Consider the following 27,405-nt stretch of genomic DNA (forward strand, 5'->3'; position numbering starts at 1 on the left):
GAAAACTTATTCTGTCCATCTGTAAAAGCATCCTTTTCCTATTCATTTTGTCAACTTTGATCTATTAATTTCATTCAAGTGCCCAGCCTGGCGCTCCAAGGTGGACATCGAGGAACCAGCATTGAGTCGCGAATCACTCCTGACTCTTACGTTGTGCCATCCTGGTGGCTTAGCTTGGATGCTCTAGTCCATAGTCAATATTTTTCTGATTTTAAAACTGAAGCCTCTGTCCAAATTCGTGCCTATACTTTAGAAAAACGCCTTTCACTAAAACCTCTAACTCCCTCAGTTTTTGTGATTGAAACAAAATTTCTCCTACTTGTACCTTACATCCATAGCTACATCTCCCGTTATCGCGAATATCGCGCAAGGAAAACTTTGCCGCAAATTACAATTCCGAAAGGTTTTTACACATGTGAATAGCTTTAATTTGTTTCCGACTTGGACTTTAAGATTTCAAATGTTTTCTTTGGACTAAATCATTGCTTGTGATTGTGTGCAACTGTTCAAATGGCTCTCATAGGAATTTATAACAATTTAAGTATTTTTTACCATATTTGGTGTTTTTGCACAGTCAATTCTAAAGACAATTTTAAAAGCCATTCTGGCAGCTGAAAAGTCAATTCCGTTTTTCTCTTGTGTTTTATGGGGGAAGGTGGGACTGATATTCCGTTTGATTTGTGCTATTCCTGAATACCCGCTCTCTCCTCCCATCTCTTTACATTACCTATTGGGGGGTTGAGGGGTGTTGCAGGGGGAACCTCTAAACATAGTGCTATCTGATATGAACCAACATAAAAGTATTATTTTCTGTGCTGCATTTGCTTTGCTCATTACTTACTCCTAGTGTATTAAAGATATTATTCAGTGTTACGTCACCCCATTGGTTGTTAACTTATTAAAATATACTGCGATTACATTTTAAATACATAAATAAATAGTTACCTTTGCAAACTAGCCTGATTCCTGGTTAAGTGTGACCAGGGGAGGTGGGGGGCAGTTCCAGGAGAAGGGTGTGATATGAGTGGTATATCTTTCAGAATTTTGAACTTATAGACAAAAATAAATAAGGGTTTCAGTTGTGCACTACATGCTGGGCTTTGACTTGGGTGTGTGCCAGATTGAAATCACTTACAATACAAAGTAAGTACATTACTATACTATTAATCTCTTTACTATGGTACCAATACATTTTTGCTATATATTAGCCTACAGTATTCTTTTCAAATCATAATTTATTTCACTACATCATTATAACACCCACTACTCTCCTCAAAACATCATAATGTCCCTATATAGTCATTCACACCACCACTCTTACTACCCCAAGCCCTTCACACCCCTAGACACACACACAGATACTCCCACAACCTTCCCACCCACAACTATCATCCCATTACACAATCACACAACCCTGTATTCATCTCTACCATCACATTCACACACTCGTTAAAAATACATCCATATATATTCCACACTCTTTTTCCAACAGACCGAAGAGAATGCCTACTAAAATGCAACTCCATAGAAAACAAAGAAAGAAGAGCAGATAAGAATAAAAACAAGCCATAGTCATCCACCTCTAAAACAATTTATAGAAAACATTCAAACAAAACGGCTAATAACATCACTCAACAAAACTAATCCAGCAACCACTAAAAAAACTAAAGCTCCTCTTCCAAAAACTAAAAAGAAAATGCATGAACAAAAGCACACCGATGAATACACCTAACCCTATCCCTAATAATGGTAACATAGTCCCAGTAAAACATTAAAAAAAATACATTTTACAAAAAAGTTCCACCGTAGAGTACTTCACAATCTTATGAAAACAGTTGAAGTCACGCTCTACCCTTAAAGATTACTGCGGAAGACTAATCTTCGAAGCTCTAATTGACGGCGCATTTCTGATAAAAATGAAGATGTTTATATCAATTTTAAACATGAAACCACTAACTAAATTAATCAGTAAATTACAATAAGTACTTCTAAAAATGTGCAAGGTCAATATAGATACCTTTTCAAACTTCTGTGCAGGTGAATGGATTCAAACAAGCAGCACAGAACCATATTTCAATGAAGAGGCTTATAAACGAGAACAAAAAAACCCAATTGCCATACACAGTAATGGCTGAGGGTATGAAATGGTAGGAGACACCATTATGGCACTAGAAATCCTTATACAAAAACGTCCCCAACAAACTTTCAACCAACTGTTCCTTTCGCTGAAACAATCCGTCCAGTGTACAACTGGGCATGCAGCTCAATGTGTAACGTACACCAACAATCATTCAAATTATAACGACAATTCCTCAATCAGTATGTAAAACTAAAAGACAAAAGTAGAATAAAAACTTTACAAACCATGGACTCCTGTCCAGTGCGCAACTACACTAGCCTACATTTCAGAAACTTCTTGCAAAAGGACCTTCCACCACATCAAAATGTTAGCAACACACCATTCCACTATACGGAATCTTGCGCAGAGACTATAATATGCTAAAAGTCCTGCTTTACAACTGCAACATTTAAATAACATACTCCTACATGGATTAGGCAAAGAACTCCTTCAACAAATACAGGACAACATAAGTAAATATTTTGGAAGTAAAGATCACTTCGAAAGTTCGGTATCTTTAGAAAACATGAGTGAAAACCCTACGAACACCAACACACACATACAAAGAGAAATAGCCAAGTTTGAAAACACGTCTGCTGAAATACCAGACCAAGGATGTGACTGTTGTTGCAGAACTTTTTTTAAAAAGAGCACACAAATAGTAGATATGGCCTACAAAATGGAGGACAATCAGGAATACCAATGGTTCCAATTAGCTTTATATTTTACAGAAAATAAATACAAAATAACTGACCCCTCAATAGTTTGCACGTTCTGCAATACAAAGCTTGACAATAACCAAATGCCATCACGTACTGTCACTAATAACTTAGAAATATTTCCACTTCCAAAGACTCTCCAACAATTTAACTTGTATGAGAGCATTATAATCCAAACAGTACACCCATTTCAAGCTATAATACGCCTTCAACCCAAAATTAGCAATGTTGCCTCCTTCCGAGTTACAAAAAGGCATTTGTGGCAAAGTAAGTATATTTGCCATTAAATCATAAAGAAAATGTTCAAACTCTGGGAATACAACGGCCAATAGATCAATCTTTGATTATCCGAGTTAATGGTGTACCAACAAAAGACAAAATAATTTGGCAACAACTAGTCAACTTAAACAAGGTTAGACAAGCCCTACAATATCTTAAAGAAAACAATCAATACTACAAAGATATAAACAGAGGATAACTTAACAGCAACCACCTAATTTATTGAGGATTTACCACCAATTGGGCAATTTGAATGCGTAGCTCCCATTACTGCAGCCACCATATTGGACCAGTATACAATTAACCCACTGCACTCCAAAGACACCACAGACGATGCATTAGAAACATATAAAATGCGTCAAGCCAAAGGATCTCCAATGAACATATGGCAGAAAAGTGTCAAAGCATGTTCTTTTCCTCTACTCTTTCCTACAGGAAAAGTAGGAAGATCTGATAAAAGACCCACACAAATTAGTGCATCAGAATATTGCTCTTTACAAAAGTATTCTTATGACCTCATATTCAGACAAAACAAAGAATACATTTCCACCTCCTGTTTGAAAGTGAACTAGCAACTCTATGTTATGGAGTTGCGCACACACATTAAAAACAGGCTCACATTTTTTAAACCTGCCCACAGCCCAAATGCTTCAAAAGATAAAAGACAAAGATGAAGTTATAAAAGACCAAGATGAGGTTTTGCAGTCAAATCTCTTGGCAAACGTGCGTGGTACAAAACAACCCTGATTTTGACATCACGCTTATGTATGTTGTAGGGTAAGGAACCTAGACCCACCCACATGTTTTGTTACATTAAGTTGTGCAGAATATGCAGGGGATGACTTGTATGACTTCTTACGCATAGCAAACAGAAGGAATAGATATGAAAACACCAGGAGAACTTTTTTCTCTTGACCCTGTCAATGTGTCAAGGTACTTTCACCATTGCTTGATTGCCATGCTGCACTTCATCTGCAATAAAAGTACCCGTCCACTCAGAGAAGTAGAACACTACTTTTGGAGACAAGAATATCAATCTAGAGGAGCACCACACATACACATGCTTTTGTTGATAAAAGATGCTCCGAAATGTGTCCATGACAGTGATGCCTCCGTTTTAAAGTTTATAGAAAAATACATAACCTGCACCATCCCTTCAGAAAGCACACAGTGACCTACGTACACAAATCTTATGCTTCCAAAAACATAAGTGTGGCAAATACTGCCGACTGAGATATAAAAACAAAGGGAAATACTATACCAAATGTTGCTTTGGCTTCCCTAGACCAGTTTACGCAAAAGGACCTTTTCTCAGTGCTGTGTCCAGGTCGAAAGCCAGATTGGAAAGGTTGGAGTAGGTGGTTTGCGTGATGTGTTGTCGCAGTTTGGTAGTGACAAAGCATTCCACGATTCTGGTGGGGTATGGCAGGATAGAGATGGGGCTGTAATTTGTGTTGAGAGATGGTCTTTGAGGAGAGGTGAGATTTGTCCAGTTTTTAATGGATATCATGTGAGAGACAGGAGTTAATGATGTCGAGCGAGTTGGGGGTGGGGATGCAATTGGATGCAGCTTGACGTCGGCATGTATCATCCAGGAAGTGTGCAGGTTTTACTTTGGTAGTTAGGGTGATGATGGTGTCTGTGTCGAAGGGGTGGAAGGTGTCCCTTGCGTTTGAATGTTTGGGGCAGGGTGAGTAGAGGGAAGGGCTTTCCGAATGTGTACTTTGGAGACCTTGCAGTCAGAGAGTTGCCAACTGCAGTGGAGGGGTGTGTGGTTGTGGAAAGGTTGGATGGTGGTTTGGAGAGTGATTTGACAATGTTGAATAGTTTCCGTGTAAGATTAGTGGCAGATTGGAGTTCTTGGAAGTAATGGGTGGCCTTGGCATTGCGTACGGCTGTTTTGTATTTATTGCAGCAGTGTTTGAATGGTGTCCTGTTGTCGGGCATGGGTTCTTTGGTCAGCCACTTTTCTAGGCATCTCGCTTACTGCTTGATAGAGAGGAAGGAGCTGTGCAACCATGGTTCATGGTCGAGACTGCAGGGATTTTGTGATTTGAGAGGGGCAATTTTGTTGAGTGTCTGTGTGATGATTGTGTTGGAACTGTTGATGAGAGTGGATGTGTGTGTGTGTGTAGGACGTGGGTGGGTGGTATGAGTGGTGCTAAGGCTGTGTCCAACTTATTTGGCTTATCTGGCTGTGGGCGTTTTAGGTGCTGATTCAGTACCCCCGCCGCTCCCCCCTGCTCATAGATCTCTATGGGACACCCTTTCTTGGTGCTTTGTTTTGAACCCTGTCTGGACTTTTTGGAGAGAAGTAAAGCCATTTGCTTTACTTCCCTTGCCGGTTTGCTAATTACTTATGGGGACAATGACTAGTCCCTAAGACTATTGGTATTGAGAGACTGTCTTTCTTTGTGAATTCTTGTATTGTTACAATTGCACACATCACCTTACAGTGAAGTGCAGTTAGGATACTTTGTATCCGTTTATCTTTTTATATAATGGCTATTTAGTTACATTTACAAAAGTAACCTGAAAGTACTTCAGTAGGGCAGAGATATAAACAGGAAAAAGGAAGCCAGTGAAAGCAGCAGCTGAAAGATAACAGGATGATGGTATAGAGCTGGAAGGAGGACTGTAAGGGAAGCTTCAAGCTGTCAAATGGCACCCCTAAGTAGGGGGAGGGGGTATTCCCTACCTAATGCTCTTAAATGGACGCCCCGGTGCAGGACGCCCTTAAGTGAGTTTCTCGATAAACCTTTGGGGAGGATCACGTGGACAAACCATAAACTGATGCTGGTTGGTTCTTGTAGGACCCCTGACCTCTGCAGGCAGCTTCAGGCAGCTGGAATGAGTGCCTCTGGTGGTGGTGTTCTGAGCTCTGTGTTCCTCTCAGCCTAATTGAAGCCCTACACCTTCAGAGGCTGAACAGGGGACTAAACACCTTACCAACAAAACCCATAATTGGCTATGGGGAAGCAGGAGCAGAGAAGATGGAACCAGCTAGGCGCTGCCCAGCATTAGGAGAGACCAGGGAACCCTCTCCAAAGCCTTTGCAGGCAAGGACCGACAGGATCTAGGAGAAGAACAGCAAACAATCTAACCCAGTAACCACATGAACCTCGTGGCAGGGATGTAGGCTTGACAGGAGTCATAGAGGTCCTTTTGAAGACTTCCAGGGGAAGTCCTGGTGCTCACGGGGGCAGCTTAGATAGCGATTGGCCCAGGGAATCAGATGACTCAAGCAGCCAATGGCAGCAAAGTGAGATGTGGGCGCTATAAAAAGCCAGCAGTCTCAGTTGGGAGTAAAAGGTGTACAGGTGAGGCCGGAGAAAGGTGCAGGTGGACCAACAGACCAGAGAGGACGATATAGCAGCTTGAGGTGGTCTTGAAGGAGACTTGGGAGTGGAGAGGAGGTAAGGCATTTGAGAAAGGGGTACCAAATAGGTTTGAGCGATCAAGTAGTTTAAAGTAATTTTAGAGGGAAATAGGAGGTGGGCTGAGAGTAGATGAGGGAGGAGAGGGAAGTAAAAGGCAGGAGCGGGAAGGAAAGTAAATGTAGAGTAGTGTTGTGAAAAGTGAGATTTGGGGGAGAAGCAGACACAGGAAAAGGGATTTGGCAAGTGACGACCGGAGACTGGAAAGAGATAGCTAAAACCAGGAAACAGAGTGATGCGAGACGAATCCTGGAGAGATCAGATGGAGAGTGCACACAGGATAAAGGGGAAAGAACGGTATAAACTGCAGTCTGAGTGTGCGGAAAGGGAGAGAGAGACTAGGATGGAGAAAAGAGGGGACAGCCGAATGAGGTTAACAGACTGCCATTGAGAGGAGAAGGGCAACATGTCGTCGAGATGACACCGCTTGGTCCTGTAGGAAGTCCTTGAGAAAGTCAGGCAGATAAGGTCACAGCCTTGAGGCCCTCTTTAGGAATAAGGATAAACCAGACAGTAGGGGGTACCCTAGGTCTAGACAAACTGGCATGACATACAACCAGTGGGAGTAGGCAGACTGAGCTAGGCATATTGCACGTATTTGAAATACTTATTTTTTTTAATAAAAACTGGAAACACTTTTTTGTTTGGTCTTGTGATTCATTAAGCAACTTCTTACACTCCTCAGGCAAAACTGAGGTCTGTTTAGGCAGAGCCCAAGCCACTGGCGGACCTGGAGCTTATGGTTTGAGGCAAGTGGCTGCAGAGCGGATATCTGTGCAATGGCAATATTAGTCCTGGTTGACGCGGGAGACCGAAAACCAAAAAGTCTCATGTGTACTATATATTGGTACTAGAACCCTTTGGACAAACCCAGGAGTGCAGCATGTCGAAGAGTAAAGAGTGCAACATGCCCCTCCCAGGTTAGTAAGTCACCAGGGAGTCACTGTGCAGGGATGTCTACTGCTGGGATGTTCACTGAAGAGACTAAAGAAGAGAAAAAATATGTTAACTCTTTCTCCAAAGCGAATTCCAGACATTCTGAGGGGCCAGTTAAATCTCTCACCGTTAAAGGCTTGAAAAAAGGTCATCACAAAAACACAATCTCAATACTCAGAGCAAGAACTAGGCTGCATCCAATGGTGCAGTGGTCATAAGAACTGCTTTTTTCATGCAAAAATCATGTGGACGAAGCAGGCTTGGTGGGTCTGTATCAAATGGATCTTAAGAACCAAATAGTCATATAACCGGAGACCTTTGCCATGATCAGTCACTTAAAGTCTCAGAGTAGCCAGACATTATGCAACTTTGATTCAGGAAGGCGAGGGGCCCTGAAACATATGCCCGAGTACCGTACTGGGCTTTAAGGAACTAGAAACTCGAGCCAAATTGTGACAGCTGATGCCAACGCTTCTCTTTCACAATGAGATTTCAAGTTTCTTGGAGGATGGGCCCACCAACAAATTGCATAGGCAATTCTTCAAACCTTGTTGGGGTAAATGGGCGATCATGCATAGATGTGCAGGTCTGTCTAAGCTTTACACAGCTTAGGTTAATTGCTACACTAATTAATTAACATACCACTGAATAATAGGGTCCACACACATTGATAATATGAGTGAAGTAGAGGTATTAGGAGTATGTGTAATTTGAAGGAGGGAATGCCATTTCAGAAACCATGCCACGTTATGTGGATATGATAGTTGTCACTTACTTGGTCTTCCTCCTCATCCTCATCCTCCGCCAAGCGCTGTCGCCCAACCTCATACAGTCTGCATACAGTGTCCATGTTTAAGGCATCCATACTACCTTGGTTCTAGGGCAGAAAAAAGGGTACAGATTTAGTTCAAGATGAAAATATCAGTTATCTGCATACCCCACCATTAACATGCCTACATATTATTTTATGCATCTTCCCAACTGGATGGATAAGCTTCCTTGTTGTTTGAAACATTTCTACTTTGATTAGTCGATTCCTTTCTCCAGTTCATTCTCTATCACCACAGATTCAATGCCTTTTCTGTGACCACCTCTAAAATGCATGCAGAATATGCAAGTGCCCTGCTAGATTTAAGACATTAGCCCAAACCTTTCTGTAGAGGGTTTACATAGCTATGACATCTTAGTATAATAGTTATTATTAAAAAAATACAATTTCACCATTCAAGGATAACTCTCCTTCATGACAGCCCTGAAAAACAGTACTGGCCTGTAATTATGACCCACCCCCCGCCACCCCCACACACCCCACCCCCCGTGTTCCCATTTTCCAAAAACATAGCCACGTTTATCATCAAAGCCTAACATGGAAGATGTGACATAACGTGTGTACATTAAGATAATATGTGTATGTTAACAATGCCATGATATGAGAGACTCATTCGAAGGCAGTTTATAAAACAAACATACTCATTGGATGTCAGTCTCTACGTTGCACAGCAATGTATAAAGCTATTTGCTGCATGCAACATGCATGCACAGGCTTTGCCTTCGTACATGCCTGCTTTAATCCTACACAACACCCTTTTTTTCTCTTCCTAGACTAAAGGGGACAGAAATATGGGAACGGTGGGCAGATCTGCCTGGAAGACTGAAGGAATTGCCTAGCCGTACAAGAGTCACTATGGTAAGTAATTATACTCACTAGTATGGAACATCATGGTCCCTTTCCTGTCAACGCATGGGAAGATTGAAAAGAATTGTGTTATGCATGAGGAGTGAAGTTTATTTTGAAGCTCTATGCAAAGACACATTTAAGAGAATGTCCAACTTTGCAATCCAGCTTGGTGCTCACGTCCACAGCACTGTGCATGAGTAATCAATGCAGAGAAGCCACAATAAGTGCTTTTAAGGTAACATCCATGGAAAGGCAAAGCTAAAAAAAATACAGTCACTGCCTTGGTCTTAACTGCATGGACATAAAGGTCTTCAGGGTCGAAGACGAGAAACCTTGCTACAGTGAAAAAAAAGAGGCATATACTCCAATAGGAGTACAATAGGGGCCTTGGAGGCTTATTTTCCAAGGGAGCCCACATAAATTACCAAAACACTGTCCAGTAAATGAACAGCATTAGTCCTGTCCAAATAAAACGAAGAATCCTCTGACCTCCATGCAGTGTGCAGCATTCATGAAGCCTTCAATAACGTAGATTGGAAGCCGTATGACGCTCGATGAATTCTGGACTGAGGACCATAAATATTTTGTCTATGGTACCAATATTTTGTCCATGGTACCTGTTAAGAAGGATTTTCAGAATCAGCCCTGGTGACAGATCCTGAGAGACCACCATATTTTGATGAACAGGAACAAACACTAATGTCTAGCCAACTACGCGGGTAGTGTGACTGAACCGCAGCAAGGCTTAAACTTATGAGGGCTTGAGAGTAGTGAAACGTTCAGTTAAGCACACACAGAGCATCCTTCGGCATAATGTACTAAAATATAGTTATTTATTGAGGCCTTAGACAACGCCTATCAATAAAAATCAATCAGGTAAATAACACTAAAACATTAACTACTAATATGAACATGCACCTTGGGGTCCTCTGCTAAGAACGCAAAACACTTTACTTTTAAACAGAGAAGAGAAATACTTTACTATACTACAGTACCGTAAAAATTAAGTGAATAAAGAATTAGAACCAGGTAAGTAATCAAGACTTGGACAAAACCTTAGAACTAATGTGCTAACCTTAAAAAGTCCTTTCTCTAGCTAGAAGGGGCCTTAGAGTCACAGGTGCAAATGAAAGTCTTTTCGGGGAGGAGGGGGGTGGGTTGGGGTGCAGGTCTTTCAGGAATTTGAACAGTGCCGGGATGAGCCAACAAATAGTTTTGTTTGAAAGGTCAATAAAGACAAGATGAGCCTTTAAAAGACCCTCTCCCAATCCAACCACCAAGACCGAGGGGAGGATACCAGGCCAAAATACCACCATCCATTCGCAAAGGAGAGATAGGGCTAGGACGTTATGCCTGTACAACTCTATCAGGATCTATATGTTTCCTCACCCCCTGTACTCTGATTCACTAGGAGAAAACCATAGAAGTTCCTGAAATTGCTGGGCATTCTGGATTTGGCATTGGTGGAAGCCCAGGGGTCATGGGTGCTGGGGTCTCTTCAAGCATCAGGTTCTTGGGTACGGTTAGTTTGCAGTTTCGTGAGCCGAAGGGCTGGATTATGGACAGCCAGACACTCAGACTTCAGAAACACCGCTTCAGTGACTCCCTCAGGGGACTCCCAGGATGAAACACAGGCAACGGGCAGTGATGGCCACTTAAAATAAAAGTTTGGAAGATGACCCCTGTGGCGAGAACAAAGAAGCCAATCCTGCAACGCCCCCTTCATGGTGGAGAGATGCAACTTGAGGCAAACACTTCTAGTTCTATATGCTGAGAAACTGAGGAGTCCCAAGGCTCAACTCTGGATGGCAACTAATGAAGCGATGTAGCCCAGGAGGACATCTGGCTAGCCCACAGGCATGGCAGGAGTACGGACCTGAGCGCTTCCAGCGACTGGATATTCAAGCAGAGGTTGGGACTGTTTGTTCCCACCAATCCAGCAGACGATGCACAGATGAGGGGCTTCAGGAGTCCTGCAGAGACAGGGCTTTGCGGGCAAGTGAAGAAAGGACTTTTGGCAATCTTCCAATGATGAGTTCTGGGTCTTCAGCAGGCTGCTCTCCTTCGTAGGGGTCTTCGCTCCAACAATCTTTGAAACTACTGCAGTGGTGCTCTTTTTAGCCAGGATGCGGCTTGAGCTGTCCCCAGCTCATCAATGCCAATGATCTGCACCATTCAAACCAGCAGGGGCTGGTCAGTCCTGGGCAGCCTCTGGCTACTGCATCTGCCCAGCAACAGACACCTGGCAAAGATGCAGACTGGGGCCAGGCAGACCCAGCCCCCAACATTTGGCTACGGACACAGACCTCCACTTTGCCGCATAATCTGGAGTCTTCCCCAGGAAAGGGCTTACCATATAGGGATAATCCAGCCACACCAGTGAAAGAAGAAGGTCAAAAGACAAGAGGGTCAAAGGACAGGCGAAAACCTTGTGCCACAGGCATTTCAGTTATAGAGTATTGTATATGGCATTAAGCAGTGAAATGCAAAAGTGCACAAGACAACAAAAAAGAAAACACTGTAAAAGTAATCACTGCCACCAGTCCATCATGGACACATCATGCAATTAACCAAAAAGTCGAAAAAACAAAGTTACAGGGACACCTCACTGAAGGTGATGTGTGCAGGAAAAATAAACAAAGAACTTTACAAGTTCTCCCGCACTGATAGCCGTAGGGACTGATCAGTGCTCCCAAAACAAACGAGCTGCGCAAGCTAAGTGGAGCAAAAAGGCTTCTCTCATCTACAAAAGTCAGATGAGTTTCAAAACAATAGCAATAAGAGAGTCCCTCATGTATTCTGGAGGAAAAGCAGCAAAAAGTAAAATCTTTCCGAACAGGGGAAACAGTTAGAAAAAGAAAAAGTAAAACCTCCAAACATACGGTAAGTGATGTTATACAGAGCCCTTCCGCCAATGTTGGCCTTGCAGTGAATGGCTCCAAAAAAAGAAAAAGTGGGTGTGTTAGTGGGATAGGAAGGAAGGCACACGTGGAAACCTGTGGTTTTTGATGAGTGCAGGTCAAAATCACCTTACCTGGGTGCTGATTTGGAAACTGCAGAGGACACGGGCAGATGAGCAGAGGCAGGGGCCCCATGGTTTTGAAAGCAGCAATGTTACAGTGGCAATGTTTATAGCATATTTCCAGGTAAGGAATCTGTTTTGTAAACTAGAACTAAATTATTTACCTGTGGTAATGTTCTTTCTCATGGATGTTCCTCATCTTAGATATATTCTTCCTGCAGCAGCAGCAGTCAGAAACTTTTCACAGCAAGGGGCACTGTGCGGCTCGGGCTTCGAGGGTCCTCTGCGCAGTCGTCGTTTTTCCTTCTGCTCATCTGGGTTGGGGGATCATGAAAAATATGAGGTGCCTTGTAGCATTGAAGGAGGTGACAAAAAGAAAAGGGCTCCCTCATTGCGGGCAGGGTGGGAAGGGATGAGGAATCGGTGGTGGAAACAATGCATTGTGTTCTCTAATGGATTCCTCATCTTAGATAGACTAAAATAGCGGTAATAGATTGTAGGAGGCAGGAGGAGCAAACTCTGCAGCCATTAAGTAGTAATGTGTTGTAGGACGGCTCTGCCAACCATTGTGTTTAAATGTGTATTAGATGTGTTCTAATTCTTCTTTATTAACATTCTCAAATAATCAGTTAATGTCACATTTGCATGTTTGGAAGGCATCAGTTGGCCGTAGCAGCCAAAAGTAACTCCTGGTAACTGTTGGTTTAAAGCTAACTAGGCTCTACTATGCTTCAAGCAGGATCATATATCACTTGCTATTTCTCTACTAGATTCAAACAGGTTCACTTGATCTCCAGAAAGACTTCGTGACACGGTTCCCATTCGTGCCTGCTCAGGAAACCCACTGTCGTGTTCCGGCACCCAAAAATGGGCAATTAACGGGTCCGCCTAACTCGGCATGACCCGGTTCTTGCCCATTCACAGGTGCCAGAAAAAATGCAACTCCGGTGGCAGCTGTGCCGTTTTTAACGGCACAGCTACCGACAGTGTTGTAATGAGGGCTTGTGTTCTGTAACACCCAGAACCAGAGCTGCATCGCCTATTTTCACAGGGGCAGTGTCCCTACACCACCTGTTGTTGATGTCGTGCAATGCCACTGTGTTCTCAGTCATGATCAGAACAGCCTTCCAGTGGTCAAACAGTACAAAAAGAAGTAGTGGAACTATGATCCTTGCTGACATGTTCCCGCTCCCCACAAACCCTGCCGCTAAACCACCTCTGACACGCAATACAAAACCCTAAACAAATGCACATTCTATTGAAGGTAACAGTCAGTGTAGTGCAAGTTTCAACTTGTTCCTACAATTTTATTTTAAAATGAAACCATTACGGAACGATTTTAGGAACATAAATTTAAAAAAAATACAGGCGCATCGCTTCTGCCCACTTCAACCACTGCAGTCTTCCCACTGTATGGAGGGCAAGAAGGCCATCAGCGCTAATCTGATCGCCCTCAGCTGTAACTTCTTTATGTGCAATTTAGTCTCTGCCAGGTGCCACAGTCCACTCACTGTCAGCATGTTCAGGTGAGCGCCCCAGCCTTTAAGCAATGAGTTCATAACAGTCGCCTCCTGTCACAGCTGCCAAAACGGTTACCCTGCAATCACGTTCTCTCTGCGAGTCCACCACAGGAGGCCCTTGAGAGAGACTGTTCAACTTTTGATTCAAGTCTGTCATACTACCAGAGAACTGTGACCATTGAGATCTGAGGGCCACTGGAGCATTCTCATTCTCAATCTGGCCTACAACACCAGGAAAATGAAGGATGCCATGCGACCCAGCAACCATAGTAGGTCCAGGGCTTGCAGATATTGGGTGTTTTTTGAAATCTGCCGACCAGATGTGTAGAGCCATGTCATGTCCTCTGGAGGAAAAGCCTTGCCGGAGGGAGAGTCCAGAAACGCTCCCATCAACTGGAGTGTTTGGGAAGGTGTCACTCAAGATTTCTTGAAGCTGAGGGAGAAGCCCAGAGTCTGAAGGAGGTAGAAGGTGCGATTTAGATGATTCAGAGCCTGATTAAGGGACCAAGCACTGATCAGCCAATCGCCCAGGTAGTGAAAAACGTAAATTGCTTCTTTCACAAGACTGGCTGCTACCACAGCCAACAGCTTGGCAAAGACACTTTGGACAGAGGTGAGCCCGAAGAGCAAAATCTGGAACTATTAAAGGGAATTGCTTATAACGAAGCTCGGGTACTTCCTGTGCTTTGGATGGATTGGCGCATGAAAGTAAGCATGCTGGAGGTTGAGTGACACCAACCAATCCTGGAACTCCAAGGCCTGGAGGATCTGCAAGAGGGTTAGCATCATGAACGTGTCCTTCCTAAGGAACTTGCTCAAGCATCTCAGGCAAGATAGGTTGCAGACCTCTGCCCTTCTTCGGGAGCAGAAAATAAAAAAAGAGTACCACCCTCTATTCCTTTCCACTTGAAGTACCAGCTCTATGGCACAGCAGAGCGACAATCTCGTTCTGGGATAGTAGTTCCGGAACAGATGGTGGCCTGATGGGAGGGGGCAGTCTGGTGGACGTTCTATAAAAGGGAGGCAATACCCTTAAGAGACTACTTGCCATGCTCAGGCTGCACCATTCTGAGAAATGGTGTAACAGAAGGACCCCTACCAGAGAGGAATTGAAAATGCTTTCAAAGCAGTTTTGCGGGTGATGTTGTACTAGTGGGGACTGAAGCAGGAGTGGACCTGGTTGTTTCCCTCCTCTTCCCTCTTGATGAACCCGGAATTAGTCTCTGTCCTGGTCAGACAGTTGTTTGCCTGCCCCTTTGACCAGCGTAACTATAGTAGCGAACTGGGTGGGCTGATGCAAAGCCACTCCCAAGGATTTCACAGAGGCCTGTAATTTGTCCAAGCGGTCATCATCTTAGGGCCAAACAAGTGGGTCCCATCATGGGCGTGTCCTGCAGTTTTTACTTCACATCAAGCACACATCAAGACTTCCTCAGCTAGGCAAACCTGTGTGTAAATGAGCTTGCAGCCATTGCTCTTCCAGAGCAGTCTACCGCATGGAGACTTAAGAGCTTGGCACATGGCTTTTTTGCGATCCCTTACAATATTCAGGAAGCCATCCCTTATTTCCCCATATGGGATGTGCTCTGCCACCTCAGATATCACTGACTATAAGCGGTGTGCATAATTGTCAAGTGTGCATGTTGCATCTACAGCCTTTAAGGCCATGCTGCCAGAGGCGTCGCAAGAGCGTCATACTGCTTTATCATCCATGTCAGGGGTTAGGGGGTATATGAGCTTGTCTTTGTTAATGTTAATGGACATTTGTACCGCGCACTGTCACCACCGAAGTGGTCCCCTGGCGCTCTGGCGGCTATGAAAAAGGGGAGGAGAGGGGGTGGGTTAGTGGGAATAAGTTGGAAAAGTGCAAGAGAGCAGTGATGTGCGGTTGGCAGCCTCAGCCCAGTGGGTCTGTTGGCTGGGCTTGGGGGTGTTTAATGGTCTGTAGTCATCCCGTGCTGTTGTGCGAGTCTATGTGTGGTCTGTTTTGTTGTTGCATTGTTGTGAAGTTTGTGCGGATTGCTGCGTTTAAGGCTTGTGGTTGGTTATAGTTTGAGAGGTGTATGCAGAGGGATGGAATTGTTGGTTGGTTGCTTAGTTGGCATGGTTCATAATTCTAAGTGTGGTGCATGCTAAGAATCACATATGCTAACAATCACATTTCTGAGATTCCATCTAGGTGTGGTATTTGCTAACAATCACATTTCTATCAAGATGCAACGCGGGCTAAGCTTGAGAATTCCGTCTAAGTGTGGCACATGCCAACAATGAAATTTCTGCCTAGATTTGGCGCAAACTATGCTTGAGAATTCCATCTAAGTGTGGCATGTGATAACAATCACATTTCTGTCTAGATTTGGCGCAGACTGTGCGGATTGCTGCGTTTAAGGCTTGTGGTTGTGTTTGGTTATAGTTTGAGGGGTGTATGCAGAGGGATGGAATTGTTAGTTGGTTGGTTAGTTGGCATTGCTGTCCTTGCAATTGTGGGATTCCATCTAGGTGCGGTACATGCTAACAGTCACATTTCTATCTAGATGCCGCGCAAGCCAAAGTTCAGAATTCCATACTAGTGTGGCACATGCTAACAGTCACATTTCTGTCTAGATTTGGCACACAGTAGACTTGAGAATGCCATCTAAGTGTGGCACATGCCAACGATTACATTCCTGTCTAGATTCGGCGCAGACTAAACTTGAGAATTCCATCTAAGTGTGGCATATGCCAACAGTTACATTCCTGTCTAGATTCGCGCAGACAAAATTTGAGAATTCCATCTAAGTGTGGCATATGCTAACGGTCACATTTCTGTCTAGAATCAGCGCAGGCTAATGTTTGGGTTATGGTACTGGTTAACATTATACTGCAGGCCATTGAAAGGTAAGTTAGGGTGGCAGGAGCTTTCTGGAGTAGGGTAATTGCTCTACCCCCCCACTCATGCCAGCACTTACAGTTTTGTTGGTGTCTGGTGGCTTCATTGGCTTCCCCTGCTGACACCTGCAGACACCTGCAGACACCTGCAGACACCTGCAGACACCTGCAGACACTCTCTGGAGCTGCCATTGTGGGAGTCGCCCTTGGCCTTGGGGCCCTTAGCCCCAGGAGGCTGCCCTGGGAGGGTTCGTGATATTTGGCCCGTGGACCAATCAGGGGAGGGTTGGGAGGCGGGATTGGGCTGGGGAAGGAGGGGGAACGAGGAAGGGGACTGGAACGCCGAGTGTGCGGGAGAAACGCCCTTTGTAAACACTTTTACAGTGTTTTAGGTAGTTGGGAGGGCATCTGGGCCAGGACTCTGGAGACTCACCTTGCCCAGGTTTGCATTTGAAGTTGCTGCTTGTACCACTAAGATGAAATGTATGGGGTGGTGGTCGGTCATAATTTTGAAATATATATATTTATTTTGGGGTCCGGGAATAAATAAATTGGGTAAACAAAACAAATAATTACAAAAAAGGGAGTTGGGGGGGAACCCCCCCATTTCAAATAAAAAACATAATTAAAAAACAATTGACTTTTTTCCGATATTTTTTTGAAAAAATTACTTTAGACATTTTTGAATTCGAAAAAATAACTATAAATAACTATAAACCATATGGGGTGTCTTGTGAGGAATTTGTGGTCAGAGGACACGTGCTTGGATTTTCTGTCAAGATCCTTGTGCACTGCTGGCACAGAGGTGGATATTTTGCCACAGCTCCAACAATTGCTCTTTTATGGCAGCGTGAAAATGGAGGACAGGCCCTACCTGTGTTCCCCTGTCCAGAATGTTAGTCAGGTCATATTCTTTTATCTCCTTAGCAGGAGGTCCCCCACCAAAAGCATCTGCAATTTTAGCCATCATTTTACTATAGGCTACATTAGGATGAGCATGAGGGTTAGGTTGTTCAAGATTCACCTCTAGGGAGATGTCCAGCCCTTTAGGATCCTTGAAAATTGATGCCAAATCCCCCAAGCATCTTCTTAATTTTGGAATTCTTCAGGTATTCAAGGTGCTTCCAATGGCTCAAATATGGTAGGAATTGGGCACCTTCGTTGAAGAGATTTTGCGATTAGCCTGTGAAATCTTTACTGGACTTTGGGATGTACTTCAAAGTTGAGAGTTCCTCGAGTCTCTACGGCGAAGGGCCTTTTGAAGTTCAGCAGATGCGCAGTGGAAGTGTGCAACAACCAACAGGGTTATCGAGGGCTGGAGTCATTTTATTAAATTTAATAATTTTTTCATAACGCGGCTAATACCATACCTGAGTTCGGTTTCTAAGTGCAGATCCAGGATTCAAACTTTTGTTGCTCTGCATGGACTTGCTTCCAAGATCAGCACGTTGCCCCTGTGCTATCCTTCGTTCACCCATCAGAGTCCGTTCATTGTCTATGTTTTAACCATCCCCAGGGCTTTTGGTAGCGCGGGAAGGGCAGGTCTCCGACACACTCCCTGCTTTGTCAGGTGCAGTGGGCTGGGCGGTCTTCTTTATATTCGAAGAAGAAGCGGCAGTTCCGCTTTCTCAAAGACCTCTAACATTTTGAGACGAAACACCCAATTTTCCACCAAGGCGGATGAGGGGAAAACGTACCCGTCAGTCATGTGACAAGTCTGATAACAAGTATCTCCGTCTTTTCAACAAAGAAAAGTGCCACTATTAGATCTTTTTCTGGGCTTTTTCAACCTCTTTTTCCTTATCTGGTGATTTTTCAACCGCTGAGTTCCTTCCCTCATCAGACCTTCATTTAGATGAGATTTATTTGCAAGGTAGGGTAAAAATGGCAAAAGGATCCAGTGAGACATGGGCCTTTTCCAAAACTAATGGGCACATCTGCCTTAAATAAGTTGGAGCACACCCACTCTCTCTCCTCCAAAAACTGTCTCCTGAATAAATTGTACTAAGCACCAGAAACCAGTAGCACAACTTTAATTCCAGAATGTATATGTAAAATGTGAGATATAGTGATTGCCACAGATAGGTGACCTCTGGAGAGCCCAAGGTCGCTCCCCATCTGGCAAATTGCTACTAGTCAGATCCTGGGTTCCGTGCAATTGAAGGTATGGAATTGAAGGGTGCCTGATCCATGGGGACTGATTTATTTGCTCACAAAAGGACATTTTCTCACTCTATGCTATAGATGTTATGTTGATTTATACTGTGCACCGCTGTCATTTGCATGGCCTCCAGACACTCATGTGGCTCTGTGAGAAAAGTAGGTAGGGTTGGTTAATGAGGGAGTGAGGGAGAGATAGGGGTGCAAGGTTTGCAAGTGTTCTGGTGGGTTGTTTCACGAGCCCTCTGAGCGTGTGTGGTACCTGAGAGGTGTGAGGGTATGGAGAAGAGAAAGGGGCTGGTTAGTTGGCTTCAGGTGATTTCTGGGTGTTGAGTAGTTTTATTGTCGTTCTTCATTCTGCCTTCATTCTGCCTTCTTCATTCTGTTGTTCTTCATTCTGTATTGCCTCGTGTTTGCTTTGGTCCTGGTGTATGGTTTTCAGAGGGGTGTCTCTAAACTAAATCTAAACAGATAAATCAGTACAATTTGAGTGTGGCTAAGTTCAAAAGCAGCAGACACCAAATCAGTATGGTTATAGTATGGGTAGATTCAAAAGAAGCGTTAACTAAATCAGTACAAATCTATTCCGGGACATCAATTGGGGGGGGGGGGGGAGAGGAGTTCTCCAGGGGTTGCAACTGCCACCCCTCTCAAGTCCTGTGTGACCCCTGGCAGAAACCGAACATACAGAAGTCTCCGAGACGAGAGCCCTCTTTAAATTCATTCTTAAAAAATAAATGATTTCCATTTCTTTTCAAAGTTAAGCTGAAAAAAGAAACCTCTCCCCGTGCCCATCACAGTACATGGAAGACTCTGTCTCCCCTGCTCTGAGCATGACAGGACCGGAGCAGGTTCCTTGAATGTGTGTAGCATGGGAGAGAGGCCTGCCTGCAGCAAAGTTTTCCGGAGCAGCAATGAATTTGGAAATTAAGAAAGTGTTTTTTTTTTTTAAATGTGTGTGTGCATGAGAGGGTGTGTGTGTATGTATATTATGTTTGTTTTATTCGTATTTATATAGTGCACAACAGCCCGAGGACATCGTGGCACTTGTTACAGTACAAAGCTTAGTTACTTAGTTACATGGTCATTAGCAAAATATATACAGGTTGCAATATAGTTACATAGTCATTAGCAGTATGTATACAGGTTACAATATAGTTATATTACATTTGTGTTATATTACAATATACATGGCAGAAGTGGAGGAGGCAGTCCTCCACTTGCTAGTTGAGGAGAGTAGCTTTGTGGTTGTTGCGGAAGACAGAGATGGAAATTTCAGCTCTAAGGGTGGCAGGGAGTGAGTTCCAGAGTTTCGGTGCAATATAGGAGAAGCCTACACCTCCCGCTGTGGCTCTCTTTATGCATGGTATGTGTAGCTGGTTGGTGTACTGAGCTCTGGTGGGGCGAGTGGATGTGGTCCTTGATATTGCTTCAGATAGGTATGCTGGAGCAGTGTTGTTGATGCATCTGTGAGTGATGGTGAGGATTTTCAGAGTAATACGGTCTTTGACCTGGAGCCACTGTGCTTCACGTCTGGCGTGGGATATATGGTCTCTTCTAGGGATGCTCATGGCGGCTCTGAGGGCATTGTTTTGTGTGGTTTGCAGTCTGTGAATGTTTTCGGCTGAGGTGCCAGCTAGGAGGGCGTTACAATAATTGAGTTTGGCTCCTATATTTGCTCTAGCTATGGCCAAGCGGTTGGGGGTGGATAAGTAGGGTTTAATGTGCGAGTGAGTTCATGATATATGGGTGGATGAGTGTGTGAGTGAATGGTGGATGGGTGCAGTGTAAATGAGTATGTGAATGGTGAGCTTGTGTTCAATACCTAGATTACTTATCTGCACTCATTACACCTAGTCCCACTCTTCCCTGTCCCAGTACTTGCCTATGAAGCACCTTGCCTCATGCACAAGTACTGGGACAAGGAAGAGGGACATGTAGGTAATGATAGAGCAGGGGGCTGAGTTTGGGGTTGGAGGAGGAGAGTTGAAGGGATAGGCGACGTGTCAGGAGGGTGTGGCGGGTGGGGGTTGTGCGACCATGTAATGGGCATCCATGATAAAGCAGGGATGATATGTGTTATTAGTCTAGATTTGCATTTTGGTACAGCAAGTCTTGTAGTAGTCATTTACATAGCACCTTTTACCATTTGTATGCTATTGACACTCTTGTGGTGGAAAAGCCCTCGGGTACCGAAGTCCAGGAATGGGAACATTCTCAGAAAAGGTTTGCAATGTGTGCGCGCATTTGGCCAAGATTAAGAATTAGGTGGGCTGACTAGGCTCCAGTAAGCAACCCAAGAGGTCAGGCAAGTTCACTGCTCCAGATAGGATTTTGGCGTGAGTATTTTACTCCTAATTTATTTACAAATAGAGGGTAAATTCAATTTCAAGAAAGTAAAAATTAGTTTCCTCCTTCGCAAGAGAGTAAACCGTGTCTGACAACTATCCAATTTGTGCATAAAATGTAAACCTTGTTCGAAAACTGTGTTCTACCCAGCTTCATCTTCATAATTCTTGGTCATCAAAACTCTGTTAAGAATTACTACATATGCCAGCTAGTTACATCATAAATCAAATCATTCACTATACCAGCATCACTTCTCTGGCTGGCAGAACTTGTTGGACAGTCACTCCATGTGTTTGCTCCATTTCTCTTTCCTACTTGCTTTCCCCAGTCTCTCACTTTATGATGCTCTGCCTCTCACCCTTAAGTGTTGCTATGCCAAGTTTTGTGGTCTGCTGCTCTGTCACTCTGTCTTTCCCATCTCTACATTCTGCTATTACGGTTTCCCTCCTACATCTTGATGTATTGGTCGATATAACTCCTCTTCCTCTCTCATGCCATTACTCTTTCTATATCGATTTTTTAAACTTTTCTCTGTTGTGGTTGCTACTCCTTTTGATCATCTTTCTTGCACTGCCTCTTATGTTATTGCTAAGCAGAAGGTACTAAGTGCGCCAAGTTGGTAAATCAAAAATTCCAAATGGATTCAGTGGTTTTTATATTAGTTGTTTATTTTCAGTTGAGTATATTTTCTATGACTTAATAATAAGTCAGTAAGGTCTCAACAACCAAATCATAATGAAGTGCGTGTGCTCGTCTTGTTTGATAAATGTTTTGGCAAGGCTAGTCAGAGAAATAACTAGTCAAATTGATTCATTTGGTTTGGATTTGAAAATGTTCCTCAAATGACTGCTGGGATTTTGGGTACACTACACGTCACGTTAGGGATAGTGTTACAAACATGTCCATGTCGACGTCCCCCTTTCCATCTTCGAAAGGCAAGATGCAATACTTTGCGGTTACCACTAGATGTCGGACTATATGCACAGCATGTGATTCTAAGCAGATTCACAAGCATCAGAACATATTTGACGGGATAGATCGCAGGCAACTGTGTGGTTTCCCAGCTTCGGAAACCACACAGGTGCCTGTGATCTATCCCGTAATGTCCAGCTAGAAAGTATTTGTCGTAGTCATAGCTGCATTCTAATGTGTGTGAAAGGATGGCCATGCCTGCGACAGATGTCCACTGAAGTGGTGCGTTATACGTACCGTAAGCTCAGATGGAGCCGATTTTTCATCTCGCTGTGTGATCAGATAGTCTGTGTGAAAAGAAAAGGTACCCTCCTAGGCTCTTCTGGCCACTATGGACAGGCATCCCTCAAAGGCTTCTGAGCAGACTAAGTCATTTCTTACTATGGCGTGATATTTTTACAGGGCATCTATGATAAAGCAATCATGATCATTGTAATTGCCTGGCTAGACTGGTATTTGGGTGCAGCCAGTCCTTACTCTGGCATTGTATATGTTTCTGTGCCGGTATGATAAAGTAAGCATGATAAGCGTTATTACATGGTTAGATTGGCATTTTGGTGCCACCAGTTTAGTTACATCTTACTGTGGCATGGCATTTTTTACTGTGCATCATGAAGGCTACAGCAAACATGATAAGTGTTATTACGTGTCTGGCCTACACTGTGCAGCCAGTTTTGACATGCTTTCTTATAGTGGCATTGCATTTTTAATAGCAAATCAGTAAGATAGCTCAGTGGGTCTAGCGCTCGCTGCTGTGATCTGTGTGTGATCTGCAGGTTGCGGGTTCAAATCTTGGCAAGGCCAACACAGCCTTTAATTCATCCGAGGTTGAAGTACCAACGTCGGTTAGGATGATCATTTTATGTAAATATAAGCCATGTACAGTGCTTTGGTGAAAGCGCTATATAAATAACAAATCATTAAAGCTGCTGTGCACTACTTCATTTTTGGATACTGTATTATCACAGCAACTGGCAATATAGGGGATCTACTTTTCATACAATGACAATACCCGACATGCAGCTATAATTGACATAACATGGAAGTAACTGGCCATACAATACTGAAGTGGCATATCTATGGTGGTGCCTCAGCCTATTTTCTTTTTGTGTTTAGTTTATTAAACACATTTTTTATTATATACTTCACAACTCTTAGTTCATTACAAATGGCAATAAATTACTTTAGGCACAATATTCTAAAACAAACATTACAGACATGAATGTATTCAACACAATATCATATCATATCATATATACATATCAGGGCCTCCCTTTCTAACCCCCAAGATTACCTTTTCCACTTATCCAAGAAATTACTCCCGTCATTATGGTGGACTAATCGAGAAAAAACATTTTTCTCCAATTACTATTACAATATTCACTAAAGCAATGGTCATTGAGATAGAGTATCCATACAAGAGCCTAGCCCACTTGACTTCATGGCTTAAATCCTCTAAACTCCTTATGAACTTTCCCAATCACATTTTCCTCGGCCCTAGTGTTGCGCTAAGCCAATCAGCCAATGTTGTAGCGTTTCGGATTCCCCTGTTTTTTTTTTTTTACAGAGGCGACTTTCTTTCGTGCTAAGGCTTCTCTCTTATGGGAACCCACCTTTGTAGGGAGCCTAGTACGTTAAGATGAAAGCGCATATAAATGTAATATTTCAGCCCTGGGAATCTTGTCACAGAAGACTGCATCTCCTTAGATGTCCTCAGATGTGTTGATAAATGCCTTTGTAGTTTATACAAGGACATCCTCTGCATATCTTTCCCCATTTTATAATTTTCATTTTGTTGCACATCTTCACTGGGCTTTCCATCAATGTAAGCTTGGCAGAGTCAATTTCAGCAAGAATCGGGTCACAGCACTCCCCACAATGACTCAATGCATTGTCATCATTATTGCTTAAAGATATATGCAAATAGCTAACACAATGGTGGAACCAATATTGCCTCTGCCTATGTTGTAATAATGTGTCTAACCCTATTATATCATGATCCCATCCATGGCATATGAAGGCAGCACCCTTGTTAAAATGTTGTTGTATCTAAAATATTCTTGTCTGCTTCAGTACGTATTTTGTATTTTAAAAAGTTTACGTTGATGTACTTTTTTTTACTCCTGCATGCCACTTCCGGTAATGTCACCAGGGTTAAAGAGGAACTGATGCCATCTGGGTCAAAAGTCAAGTGACATCACTTCCTTTGATGTCATCAGGTCCGTGATATCACGTTTGCTACCAATGGCATTTTGCTGAATTGACTTCCGCAAATCTAGTGTGGATAAATTAAAAGGCAGCAGATGCCAAATTATTATTTTTCTAATGTGGCTAAATTCTAAAGCAGAGGGGTACAGTTCTAGTGTGGCTCAATTCAAAGCAGCAGACGCCAAATCGGTGCAGTTCTAGAATGGCTAAATTCAAAACCAGCGTGTTACAATTCAAGGGTGGCTAAATTCAAATGTAGTTTTAACTAAATCAGTACAGTTAAAGCTAAATCAGAAAAGTTACAGCTAAAGCGCGAACTAATAGCCCAAACTGAAAATGAACCCAGCGTTAGCTTCATGGCTGCCACGTTTTCTGAAGGAGGACATCCATTCTCTTGGTTGTTGGCTATTATGCGATTAAAAAAAGGCAATAATCTGAGATAAATTCAGGTTAGGTGTATGTTAAACTAGAATGTTCTATTTTGGGGTTTCTAGAGCCACTTTCTGGGGCCCCTGAACCCCCCCAATCACTTGTTGCTGAGACACGCGCTGAGCAGGTGAGGATCTCTGCTCCCTAGACACTGCTCGGCCTTCCATTTTTCATTCTTGGTCGTGTTTTGAGCCCCCTTCCCCTCGGTTTCTCCCTCTTTTCCTGACTTAATTTATGTGTGTGTTGCCTTCCCCCCCCACCCCGCCCACCATCCCTGATTGGTCATCCCTCTGGTCATTACTGACCCACCCCCCAGGACAGCTCCTGTGGCTAAGGGCACCTTGGCAAAGGGCAGCTCCATATCATGTCTGCAGGTGTCAGCAGGGGAAGCCAGTGTCCAGCCATCAAACAGCAGCTACTAAGTAAGGTAGGATTGGCCCGGGTTAAGAATAGAGCCTCACTCTACCCTGATAACGTGACGACATAGAAGACTTTCAGACTTGGGTGCGTTTTTCTCCAATATTTAAAATTGCATTGTGAAACCTAGGCCTTTTTCCCCACTATACAGGTTTCTCAGACTTAGGTGTGTTATTTCTCTAGTATTTAAAATGTGCATTGTGAAAGCATTCATCTAGCTAACTTTATCTACCATTTTTTAAGAACCTGTCTTCGTGTCCACTTGTCCGTCTCCCTCTGTCTCGAATGCTTGCACCCCCTCCCACGCCTTCCCTCTTCTCTCCTCTCCCTACCTACTCTATGGTGCTCTCTGTCTCTCCCATCTTTTCTAATTGCTTATCTATCGACTATCGTGCCCTCCTCACTAAATCTGTTGGGAAGAAGTTTAAAAAGGACATCCTGGTCTCCAACCCAGGCTTCCCTATCGCTTATACCTATACAAGTGCCTCCTACAGGCAAACCCTCACCGACATCCTCTTTCTCGTTCCCTCGCTAGACCTATGGATCCTACATATGGTCTCTGTGCTCTCTTCTTCTCCCATTAATGGTGACACCCAGTGGGAGGCCCCGCAGTCGTCGTTCCCCTCCTCTAAGGTCATCATTAATGTTTACCTGAATGGCACAGTCTTGGTCCAAGGCCCTCGGGCCAACCTTCTCCTCTTTGAAAGACGCTTCCCACGCCTCATCAATTTCCTGTCTTCTCCTGCTGTCCCTTCTCTCCCTTCCTCGGCTTCCCTGTCTCCCCCTGCTGTCACCTCCTTGGCTACCTTGCCCTCTCCTCCTTCCTCTTCTGCCCCCCACTCAGGCTGCTACACCACCGCAGGGCGTACCTCTGATTTGTACCCCCACCCCCGGAAGTCTTTCAAGGATGGCAACCTTCTCCACATTGCCACTCTAAATTCTCACTCAGCTGTAAAACACTCCGCTGACATCTGCCGCCTCCTGGAGGTACTTGACCTTGATGTCCTCAGTCTTACTGAGACATGGTTCACGGCCAGCTCTGTCACAAGCTTTGACACACTCCTCCCTGATGGCTACAAGATCCTCTCCTCGCCCAGATCCAACCGTTCTGGAGGGGTGTAGCCCTGATCTTCCCTGAGTGGATTCCTGCCTCTGTCATTCCTACGCAGGCCTACTCATCTTTTGAATGCCTCGTCTGCAGGCTCACTCCCTCTCTCCTGGCCATTCCCTTACTATGGCTACCATCTATCGGCCACCTGGTCAGATCTACCCCTTCGTCTGTGAGTGGGCAGACCTCTCCTCTTCCCTCCTGGCCCCAACCACTCAACTCCTCCTTCTTGGAGACTTTAACATCCACATGGATGCTTCCGGTCTTTCCTTTGGACTCTTTCGCGACCTTTGCGATTATCTCTCACTCTATATTCTTCCCTCTGGCTCGACTCACTCTGCAGGGCACACCCTAGATGTTCTGATCTTCAGGTCCTTCCTCTTTCGATCACCACTCCTCTCTCCTGGAGTGATCACTTTCTCCTTTCCTCACAGCTCACCCTCTCCACCCCACAGGCTAAGCAAACTCCAGCACTGCCACCTACCTTCTCGGTTATCCGACCCATGAAGCGTGTGTCAGTTGAGGCTTTCGCCGCCACTTTCTCCTCCCCTCCTCCCGACTTCGCTCTCTCCATGCTCCACTCTGCTATATCTCATACTCCTGATGTTCTTGCCCCTGTCAAGAGGATCCGCTTGAAATCCAAAGCCAAGTGCAACTCTTAGTATGACTCTGACCTCGAGACCCTTAAACGCAAGTGCAGGGTGGCTGAGAGGCAATGGCGTGCTTCGGGTACATCCTCTGACAAAATGGCCCGCCGCCTGCTCCAGAGGCAATACCGACTCTCTGTCCGCACCAAGAAAAGAGCCCATATTCAAGCCTGCGTCTCTGCAGCATCTAACAAGTCGGCCAAACTCTTTAAAATCTGCAAGGAGCTGGCCAATCCTGCTGCAGTCTCTACCTCTCCTGTCCCCTCCCAGGACCTCTGCACGGCCCTGGCTTCTCATTTGATCTCTAAAACTCAGGACATCCTGTTCTCTCTCTTCCTCTCCCCCTCCTCCCTCTACCTCTGGCCATTCTTCGGCCACATCTCCTCCCTCCTTCTCTGCCTTTCGAATGTTCTCCAATGACGAGGTTTCCAGACAAGTCCCATCTATGAAAGTCTCGTCAAAACAGGTTCACCCCTGTTCCTCCAAAACCATCAAGGACCACATTGACACCCTGGCGCCTGCTCTGCCTGACTTCTG

General features: G+C 44.2%; 1 protein-coding gene across 3 annotated transcripts in view; it reads right to left on the bottom strand.

Annotated features, from left to right (window-relative positions):
* DCAF1 (DDB1 and CUL4 associated factor 1) overlaps positions 1–27,405 on the bottom strand; it is a 1,932,496-nt gene that overhangs the window by 237,209 nt on the left and 1,667,882 nt on the right. For all 3 annotated transcript variants that reach the window (XM_069644104.1, XM_069644105.1, XM_069644103.1), the window contains exon 22: positions 8,266–8,367. In XM_069644104.1, the coding sequence (XP_069500205.1) occupies positions 8,266–8,367 (102 nt within the window). The remainder of the gene's footprint in view (positions 1–8,265; positions 8,368–27,405) is intronic.

The sequence above is a fragment of the Ambystoma mexicanum genome, chromosome 2p (assembly GCF_040938575.1).
Source record: "Ambystoma mexicanum isolate Mex_15411 chromosome 2p, UKY_AmexF1_1, whole genome shotgun sequence".
NCBI lineage: Eukaryota > Metazoa > Chordata > Amphibia > Caudata > Ambystomatidae > Ambystoma > Ambystoma mexicanum.